Source organism: Alosa sapidissima, chromosome 19 (genome assembly GCF_018492685.1).
Source record: "Alosa sapidissima isolate fAloSap1 chromosome 19, fAloSap1.pri, whole genome shotgun sequence".
Lineage (NCBI taxonomy): Eukaryota > Metazoa > Chordata > Actinopteri > Clupeiformes > Clupeidae > Alosa > Alosa sapidissima.
In genome coordinates this window covers 20,890,891-20,900,957 of record NC_055975.1, presented here as the reverse complement: position 1 = coordinate 20,900,957, position 10,067 = coordinate 20,890,891, and the positions used below count along the sequence as shown (strand labels likewise).

General features: G+C 41.4%; 3 protein-coding genes across 8 annotated transcripts; 1 reads left to right on the top strand and 2 right to left on the bottom strand.

Annotated features, from left to right (window-relative positions):
* Nucleotides 1-46: 46 nt before the first annotated feature.
* rpusd2 (RNA pseudouridine synthase domain containing 2) lies at nt 47-2,677 on the bottom strand. The gene is made up of 3 exons (XM_042072964.1): nt 1,807-2,677; nt 1,334-1,630; nt 47-1,154 (listed from the first exon to the last, which is right to left on the bottom strand). Exons 1-3 carry the CDS (start codon nt 2,623-2,625, stop codon nt 366-368), a joined length of 1,905 nt encoding a protein of 634 aa, XP_041928898.1. The 5' UTR covers nt 2,626-2,677; the 3' UTR covers nt 47-365.
* Nucleotides 2,678-2,795: 118 nt separating this feature from the next.
* Nucleotides 2,796-7,675, bottom strand: pcmtl (l-isoaspartyl protein carboxyl methyltransferase, like). 4 transcript variants are annotated; one of them, XM_042072698.1, is made up of 10 exons: nt 7,658-7,675; nt 7,316-7,377; nt 6,646-6,783; nt 6,438-6,542; nt 6,318-6,349; nt 5,997-6,101; nt 5,736-5,856; nt 5,443-5,528; nt 4,126-4,295; nt 2,796-3,657 (listed from the first exon to the last, which is right to left on the bottom strand). In XM_042072698.1, the coding sequence occupies exons 3-10, from the start codon at nt 6,764-6,766 to the stop codon at nt 3,624-3,626; spliced, it is 774 nt and encodes a 257-aa protein (XP_041928632.1). In that variant the 5' UTR covers nt 6,767-6,783; nt 7,316-7,377; nt 7,658-7,675; the 3' UTR covers nt 2,796-3,623. The 4 variants fall into 4 exon arrangements, with proteins under 4 accessions (XP_041928632.1, XP_041928635.1, XP_041928633.1 ...); XM_042072701.1 differs by lacking the exon at nt 7,658-7,675 and having other exon boundaries at nt 2,796-3,694; nt 7,316-7,651; XM_042072699.1 differs by lacking the exon at nt 7,658-7,675 and having other exon boundaries at nt 7,359-7,651.
* A 66-nt stretch (nt 7,676-7,741) lies between these two features.
* Nucleotides 7,742-9,700, top strand: ccdc32 (coiled-coil domain containing 32). 3 transcript variants are annotated; one of them, XM_042072702.1, is made up of 4 exons: nt 7,742-7,894; nt 8,280-8,526; nt 8,636-8,792; nt 9,013-9,700. In XM_042072702.1, the coding sequence occupies exons 1-4, from the start codon at nt 7,892-7,894 to the stop codon at nt 9,197-9,199; spliced, it is 594 nt and encodes a 197-aa protein (XP_041928636.1). In that variant the 5' UTR covers nt 7,742-7,891; the 3' UTR covers nt 9,200-9,700. The 3 variants fall into 3 exon arrangements, with proteins under 3 accessions (XP_041928636.1, XP_041928637.1, XP_041928638.1); XM_042072703.1 differs by having other exon boundaries at nt 7,742-7,971; XM_042072704.1 differs by having other exon boundaries at nt 7,743-7,879.
* Nucleotides 9,701-10,067: the final 367 nt, after the last annotated feature.

Here is a 10,067-nt window from a genome sequence, read left to right as displayed (position 1 = left end):
TTCCCTTAATCATTAGCTAAAATCAATTGAAAGAGGCATGTCAAAATACAATTAATGAGTTCCTTTTAATTTAAAATAATAAAGGTCACCAAGCTCGTAAAAAAACTGCCAATGATTCAATACAGAAATACTTTGCTCTCAAGCTATTTAGGCTAAACTGAAATGTTACCCTTTAATAAGCTCTGACAATTCTCTGAGGTTCAACACAAACGTAGAATTTTAGAACAGAGGAAAATGTCATCATACATTTTGGGATATCTAACCAGATTATATTTTGAAAATGAATGCATACTAATTCAACATACTTTATATTAAAAACAATTTCCTAAATGGAAATCTTGTTTACAATGATAAAAAAGGTGGCATCATTCATCTTCAACCCAGTCTTCCTTCGCCCAGTCAGGCATACAGGTGGAATAATCAAAGTCAGGTCCCTTGTATCTCAGGGCATGGAGGTACATGACAAGTTCCTTCTCTGTGGGATCCGGTCGGACAAGCTTACACTCTCGGCACAAAGGATCTGTCCCAGCATTTGAACCACCTGATAAAGGTGTTGTGTCCCCTGATGAGACAATCTCAGTGACCGGTTCCCCCTCAGACTCTTCTGCCTGTTTGGCTTTATGGTCTTTGTCACCTGACTGAGACAAATCAGCTGGTGCACGTGGCACATCCGAGGGTCCATCTTGGTTACTCTCACAGCCGGTGTCCACCTGGGCAGCACTTTCAGCAGCCACAGCCTTTCCTCCATTCTTTAGGTCCTCATCAGATAGGTCCAACAAATGCAGGCTCTCCTTTGAGCGATGCTCCTCGACAAGGGCTTCCAAGAGCTCCTCATCGGTCATGCTAATCAAGCCACCTTTGGCTCGTCCAGGGCCCCAGGCAGAGGATCCGTACACTGGGTCATTCAGAATGGGGTATCCCAGATACTGCAAATGGACACGGATTTGGTGAGTGCGTCCAGTGACAGGCCTGCAGCGAACCACACTGGAGTGGCCATTCCAGCTAATCCTCTGAAACACTGTGCGGCTGGGTTTGCCCTTGGGGTCCACACGACACACACCAACCTTGAAGGAGACAACGAGGATGGGCTCTTCACACACCAGCTCTTCTTCTGGGAATTCTCCCTCCACTCGACACACATACTCCTTTTCCAGCTGAGAAACAAAACACATTCTGATATAGGTAACCAAGAGACAGAATCGGAATACATTTTACCATCGTTTACATGTCCACTTGATTTGTTCTACACAGTTTGCCTTAAATATTAACAAAATAAAGCTAGGGCCTCCTTCCTGGTTCATAACCAGTAGCTTAGATGAAGCCCGTAACTCACCTCTCGGTCTCGCACCATCTGATCCAGCCTTTTTGACACCTCTAGAGTGCGGGCGAAGAGCAGCACTCCGGACGTGAGGCGATCCAGACGGTGGACAGTGTGAAGTTCAGAGAGACCTCGCTCCTTCCCCAAGATGAAGATGACAGTGTTGTGTCGAAATCGTCCGCAGGGGTGCACTGGCAGCGAGGCCGGTTTGTCCACCACCACAACTTCATCATTCTCTTCAATAATCTCAATGGGGTGACCAACCACAGGTGGTTCATGGCGATGGACTGTGTTCTTCATCAAATCATTGTTCTTGATGAAAGATCAAAGTTAATCATATTCATTTATACGAGTGTCATGATATTTCCATCTTGGTATGGTCATCAAATTACACATAGTTAGTGATATCTATCTCCTAATTCCACAAGCCATACAATTCAATCATCAATAAACAACATACAACACTGAAGTATGAAGATGTAGTGCACCTTTAGAATGATATTCAGGTCATCAACGGGAGTGTCGTTAAGCCGAATCCGACCAGCTTTGGCTGCTTTCTGATAATATTCCAAGGGTTCAGCTCTGAACTCACTGCTGAAAACCTCCAGAAGTGTCTTGCCAATCCAACGTCCTTTGCAATAAGTTTTGAAATCGTAATAATAAGGACGAACTTTACGAAGACCTCCATCAAAATAATATGACGTCTCGTCAAAATGTTCCTGACTGAAACTGACGCCTGGGTTGCGCTTTTGAGGTGGAGGAACATATCTCTCGCCAGGACGGAGCTGTTTTCCTCCTTGTCCTCTTCGCCTTTTGCGACCGGTTTTCTCATGATTGTCCGAGTTTTCACATTTACGTTTTTCGCCTATTTCCTTCACATCTTGGTCCATTCTATCATCGGCTGGATCAGAGCGGTTTCTCTTTACAACTGCTAAATTAATCTCCCGTGGTTCTGTGGTGTACGCGTCAATGGCAGCGCTGTGGATATTGCTGAATAAGCCAACTTTATTTACAGAGCGTGAAGATAAACGACTATCATTATTGACGTCTAAGGTTAAATGCAAACCTTTCTCTTTAGCGAAATTAGCATTAGCAGCCAACAAGGCTGTGGACGCTCTAAGTCTACAAAGGTCTGAAACGTGCCCCCTTTTCACGACGCTTCCGAGAATGTCAATTGTGTGTAATGTATAAGAGGACACTAATTTATCAACTGCATAAATAGGGGTGTATATCAGCTCCTTGAGTTGTAAACAGTTCCTGAAATATACAACTACTTCTCCTACTGAGCCCCAAAGACTCACATGCATTGCTGTCACCGGATTCCCTTTGCTCTCATGTTGTCGCAGGAAAATGACATCACAAAATGCCCCTCATGAATAATAATTGACTTCTTCCTTTTATATTATTGGCAGTTCACAGGCCATCTTAATAATTAGCTAACCAAGTAGTTCAACAAAAATCACTGGAGATACACTCATATGATACGGTTACTTTATTTATAAATACGAAATACACGCAACTTAAGTACAGCCAATTTTCAGTCTGTAGAGTCATTCAGGACAAAACATTACAATGAACACTTACAAATTAATTAAGTAGACTAGCAGTCTCACACCATCATGAAATAGGGCTGCAACTAACGTTTATTTTCATAGTTGAGTAATCTGTTGATTATATTCTCAATTAATCAATTAGTTGTTTGATTAATATATTTAGTTTACTGTCATAGAGGAGTAGGTCAGGTTAATAAACTCAAGTTTAAGAAGTTGCAACCAGATAAATTAGGTATTTTCCCTTCCTAAAAAATGATCGATAACCGATTTGCCAATTACAGTCACTGTTGGCCTTTAATGTATAGTTGATAACCAATTGATTGTTGCAGCCCTATCATCAAATAGACATCTTTGTTTGTTGACCATCAATGTGCTATTTTATGAACACATACACTAAACATATTTGCGTTTATTAGGTGGTAGAAACCCACCCCTCCATGAGAAAAAAAATGAATCAAGAATCTCATAAAAACAGAAGCCAAATCAGTTTCCCTTAAAGCCACATGTTAGACCTTTTCAACTTGCCAACATAAAAGGGAAGGAACTGCAAAGCATCACAGTGCTCACTCACTATCTGATCTCGATCAACATTATCATCTTCACATCAGGCACTACAGCCTTGTGTTTCTGTCATGGTCGGCGAGCACAGAGGGGGGAAGACGAGCTGCAAGAGCAAGAGCTGGCTGGTGGGGGCTTGCGAGTGTTGCTAGGCAGCGCTCGGAGCCTGGATGAGTCAAGCCTTTCCTTCTGGCCTACAGGCACCCAGAGCTGCAGCACCAGCGCCACCTATCAGGGGCAACCAGACCGCAGTCAGAGCTCACCACTGGGGGAGAAAGAACACACAGCAGAGCCCCTTTTCAGATCACTCCGGTAATATCAGGCGCTAAGGTGATCTCTAAAGAACACAGAGTTTACAGAGCCAACTGCACTCACTGCCCGTTCATTCTCCACTTTCCAAATGAGCATGATTAATTAATTTATTAAGAAGAGGAATGACTGATTCTTCTTTATTATTGTGTTACATGTTCCAAATGTAAAGAACTCTGATTAATACTGCTAACTGAAAATGAATCAGAGTAGAAATGTTTTTTGAAATGTTTTTTCACCCACTGAGTTAGTTCAAGATAATTGACTGGCAGTATAAGATCATTTCAGTTCAGTAGTCACACACACACACACACACACGATACATCATCATTGCTCCAAGACCAGAAGCACTTTATCAAACCACATGTAAATACAGTTGATGTATACCTGGGCCACTGATGGTTCTTGTCTGTAAGTGGGACGTACACCACCCCCATGAGGGCCTTTTTGAGGAAGGTCCCGTCGGTCTGGCGATCATACTGTTCCAAAACCTGACTCCCTCCTTCCGGCCCCACGGGTAGCACGAGTCTCCCACCAGGCTTCAGCTGGTCCAGCAACTGAGGAGCGCCACAACACAGCGCAGAGCATGAGCGTTTAGGAGTCGACATAGATGAGGTTCTGCTATTATGACCAGTCAAAACAAATACTCGGCCAAGTGAGAGAGCCATCAGAATCGATGAGTCAGAGTGGAAAAGAGACTCCAGAGAGATACAAACTAATGACCCCATCAAAGCGGAGAACACAGAGCAAGAATGGCTGTTGCACACAATGCGGTTTGACACGCTCATCTCCTCAGGCTGTGAAGGCTCTCTGGGTTACCATTCAAGCAGATAAACAGCCCCCCCCCCATGTCTCCATGGCAATTCAACATGCTCAATATCTAAAAACTCTCAATTTACTGTTGTTATCCAGCAGAATAATAGTATTCCTCAGTCAAAAAAACACAGCTCTGAAAATTGCAAACCAACATTCAAATCACAATTAAACACTATTTTGACTCCCTTTTGATAAGGGATCAGATTCCAAAAATAATTCTGTGGAAATGCATGGATTTCTTCCAGTAGCAGCAACTGGAATCCATGCATTTCCACGGAATTATTTTTGGAATCTGATCCCTTATCATACCTGTTCATTCTTACTCGTCGCTCGACTTATCGTGACTAAATTCAAGATGGCTGCAAACGCTAAACTTTGTGAAGATACTGTCTGTATAAATCGTCTTGTAAGTAAACTACCAGTGCTTTTTCAAAGTTCTCAATGTCTCGTTTTAAATGTCAGGGCCCTCAGAAGTCTACCAATGAAGTGTGGAGATACATTGAGCCTCGTAATTGGTGTAAAACAGTGATTTATTTGCATGGCTAGCCCGATGCCGAAACACCACCAGCTGTTGGTAGCATCGGCTAACTAGCGCCAGATTTTGGAGTGCAGGGGACAAGCCGAGATGGGCTATGAGACATACGTTCACACTCATGTGTGGTATCATGTTTCAACACACTTTAGGTCAATATCACACCGGAATTCTCCTTTAAGTGCCTTGCTCAAGGGCACAACAGTAGAAGCCAGGAATGATTTATAACAGAATTCAAATATGTAGGGTATATATATAGGTAATTAAAAGTAAGGTTAAAGGTAATTAAACATAATGTGTCTTTTTTTACATGCGTATATGCCAACAATTGAGAATGCAGGCTGGGAAGTACTTACTGCCTTTGGAATTGTTGGTGCTGCTGCTCCTACGTGAATGGCATCGTAGGGGGCTTGTTCTGGAAAGCCCAGTCTCCCATCACCCACTAAATAAAGAACACATATCATCATCATTTACTGTTGAGCATGTTCAGAGGATCAGTCTCAAAGAGAGGAGATATTAGACTGGATGCTTTCTTTCTTTGAAAAAAATGTACAAGCGACATTTTCTATGCACAGAGGAAAAGCGATCACATTGCATTGCGATCATTAGAGACAGCCAGGGCGACAACAGTAAAAGTATTTTCCTTCACCTAAAAGCCTAATCCGGCCAGAGGAAAGAAGCTCTGGATCATCCGCTTGAACATTTCTCACAGAGTTTTGTACCAGCTCATCAATGTGATCCATCCCGACAACTTTCCCAGTCGGCCCTACCTGCAGGGCAGTGATGTAAGGGTTACAAAAAGACAGTAAGAAAACTAAGCAATTGTCTCACATATTTATTCATATTGGGCTTGATCGTTACGCTCAAAGCTTTGTCTGTAAAAATGATGTAACAACATTTCACAATTTACCATCCTGGCAAAGCAAGCAGTGAGGTAACCACTTCCAGAGCCAACATCTAATGCAGTGGCCCCATCTGTAAGCTTGTCACTAAGGACTTCCAAAGCATGGGCATGCTGTAAAATAAAGGAAAATACAACACACATTACCTTGGCATACTCAAGTTGGGTCAAGGGCAAATTTATTTTGGTTGAGATAATGTCCATTCCCTGAATGACTATGCAAGTGTACAACCTTTATATGCATTATTTAAAATGAATTGTTTTTACTAAAAAAACATCTACATAGCCAACAGCTAAATCTGAGTCAAATAAATCACAGGTCTCACTCACCATATGCGGTGCGCTGATGGTAGCCTTGTAACCTTAAAAGAGAGCATGGGGAATACTAGGTAGAACCCTTCCAAAAAACATATGAAATGTTTTAAAGGGACCAAACCAACTGAAACTCACCTATTGACTGAGGAGAATCTGCATAGGGGTAATCTCTGGAGTATATCCCTCGGTCAGTGGCAAGCATGGCATCAAATACACGATCGCTGCGGATTACCCCATGATCTATGATGTGATGATGTATAAAACACAGAACTAATTAGCGGTGCATGCACCTCTGAGAGACAACGCATATGTCATGTAAGAGTTATATGCATAATATGCCTACCTCTCAAACGACTGATGAGTTCCACATGAGTTTTGCCACTGGACATCCACGCCATGCTTCTGGAAAGTAGCAAACCCATAGGGACCGCTACTACAGCCAGACGCAGAAGCACGGATTGCATCTCCTGCGCACCGTCACCTGATGCACAATCATACTATGTCTTAATATTTTCTGCCATCGGATGCAAGTAAAGCAAACGAGGAATATTAACATTAAATCTAATGTAATGTACATTGAATTCAATTTATAACGCAGTCAGCAAACACTTGAACCATTATATTTTGAATTACATGACATTTAATTACGTGACATGGACACATACACAATGTCTGAAGTGAGCACTAGAAGGTCAATGCACTGTGACTGGACCGAGGGGAGAGAACTAGGCGAGTAGGTGTCAGCGTGACATCTTAAAAGTTGTGTGGTTGCATAGTTTGCTGTAGTCGTAGTCTACACGTAAATTAAACAACGCGTAATATGAAATGCGCCACACGTGCATGCAAAAATATTTTTAAAAGGGAAACAGTGCGCCCTTGCTCTTCAACATTGCAATTCAAAAACACTCCGAATGCTAACTAAATTGCCCGTGGCGTTAGAAACCTCACGTTTAGATTTTGTTTTTATCTATTTTATTCAGTGTATGGTTTTATGGAATAAATGCAACGACTACCTCTGTGATGTACCCCGATGACCAAGGGATCTTCAACATTTACCTTTTCTTCCAGGCAAAGACTGAAAAAGTAAAAAAGAAATACACAGCTTCACAAACTTAGCTAGTTCTTGATAGCTTCTAGCCAGCCTTCAGTTAGAAGATGGCAACAACACTGACGTTCTCAGCTCTGTTTTTTACAGTAACTACAAAGCCGCCTCCCTAATTTTACCAACAAAATCAGACTGTAATGCTCATATAATAAATACTTTGAAGGAAGCCTGTCTCACTAAATAACAATGCCTACTATAGCTAATGCTAGTAGCTAGCTAACTGTGGGTCAAATGGTAAATATAAACATACCAAAATACTTCCTCAAGGGGCGGGGAAGAGTATCAGCCAATAGAAAAGATTGTTAAATAATCGGACTTCAACATTGACCAATCGTATCACACACACATAATCTCCGAAGTGTTGGTTAGCTTTATAAGATATTTCTAGTGGTTTAGCAGAGGTTAGATTATATCCAAACCTACGGATTTAGACACTGCAAGGAAATCGCTATCAGAATATCATGGGATTGAGGTAGTGATGTAAATGGTGATTTCTGCTTTTGTTTTTTCAAGAAGTATCTTTAAGTAACCATCAGCTAGCCACTTCTGACCTAACGTTACGAGGTAAGAACAGTTAACATCAGCTAGATAGCTAGCTATGAAAACGGATTGTATTGTGCTAGCTTGGTTTCGTTATTATTTATGGTGTCTGATCATGTTAAACATGTTTAACCTTGGAGCTATAAGTCTGTCAAACAACGGCATGTTTCTCCTGCTGTGTGTATTGTAGTCTATGTCTATGGTCCAAAAGTCGATGGCATATAACATTATGCATTTTGGCTAATAGCCTGGTGGTTTGCAAATTCACACTTTCTGAAGATAAGATATATTCGATTGGTGTTAACTAATAACTTCTAACTATTACTTTACAGACTGTTGGGTCAAATATGATCGACGACTTTGAAAGCAAGGGTGCAAGGTCCAGCGGCGAACTGTGGTCCGAAATCTGCTCTAATTTACCCAAGACTCAAGAAGAGGGTCAAGATGAGAAAGCTCAATTTACAGATTCTTTCCAACCCTCGGCACAAAACGGCACACAAGGGAATGGAATTTGTTCAATGTCTGCCTTCAGTCCATGGGAACCTATGGCTGATTCTGATATCTACATAGCCAGTTTAGGTACCCTGACTCAAATTAATATTTTGCTATGATGGTGTTGTTTGTACATCTAGGCCCATCAGTTATTGTTAATTCGTAAATTCATTGTTAATATGTTCCAATCTTCCAGAAAATCGTTTGAAAAGAATCAAGGGCCAGGCAAGTGAGGTTACCTCAAGAGAGATGCTACGGTCTCTTTCACAAGCAAAAAAGGAATGTTGGGACAGATTCCTGCATGATGCTCAGACTTCAGAACTGTTCCAAAATGGAGGGGATATGGATGAGAGGTGGGTGGCCTTATAGCCTTTACTGGGTAATGGTCACCTGTTCAGCAGAATAACCAAGGCCTGATACTAGTTGCAATGTTTTGTTGTACTGTACATTATGCTAGTTATATAGAAATGTAGTTCCCTGTGCCAAATCAATATTACACTCATCTAGTGGTGCACAGGGAACTATACTATACACTGTAGCCTACTAATTTCTATATTGTTTAAATACTTGCAGTGCTTTGGAGCATTTTAAGCGCTGGCTGATCCCTGAGAAGGTGGCCATCAGTGCAGAGGAGCTGGAGTACTTGCTGCGACCATCTCAAACTCAAGAGCAACCAGGTGGAGACCCCTCTCACAGCGAGGCCGAGGAAGAACAAGAGGACAATGGGCAAATGGATGAGGCCGCAAGTCCAGAGAAATAGATTTGGTCTTGGCAGCAGCAGTCATTTTAACAGGTTAACAGGTAAACCTCTGTGCAGTGGTGGCGTTGCTGGATACCACCTTGACCGATTTGGAGGCAACAGCAGATGATTGCATCACAGACACATTTCAATGATGAGATGTTTGCCTCATTCCCTCATGTATATCCATAAGTGGTGTTTATGCTCTTTGTCAGCAAATAAGGGTTTAAAAGGCCATTAACTGAGCCAGCCGATCCCTGTTAAGACCATTTAAGGCTATTATTCTATGAGAAATTATGTGCTCCCTGTTAAATGTCAGGTTTGTATGATACAGTAATGTTTGTTTTTATCACTGCAGTTATGCACAATTCCTTTAAATGTCATACATGTCAATGGCTCATGCATTTAGCTTGTAATTGTAAATCCACAAAACCATGTTGGGATTATACTTTGATGTCTGTATATTATGGATGTCATTAACTTGTGTTTTATATTTGAGTATTAAAATCACCTGGAAGAGTACATTTGTTAAAAGAAAAACAGTTGTGAATGCTGTAATGTTAGGTCTTCTTAGCTAAACTAACCTACAGAGGGTAGGCCTACTTGCAAGTTAATTTGATAAATATTCATGCTTGCCACTAGAGGTCAGCATTGTGAAATATCATGTAAAGTACCTGACACCTGTTCGCTTTCTGGATAATACATTCATCAGCAAATAATTTGGGGTCAAACAGCAAGAGTCTAGAGTTAAGTGACTAGTCCTTAGAAACCTGTGTTTGTAATTATTATATTCCAATGGTATTCCGTCAAACAGAGCTAGGGTATTATTAAGTGAGACCAATAAACATTAACATTTTAAAACGCTTGTGTATTTAGCTGAACTGCTTGG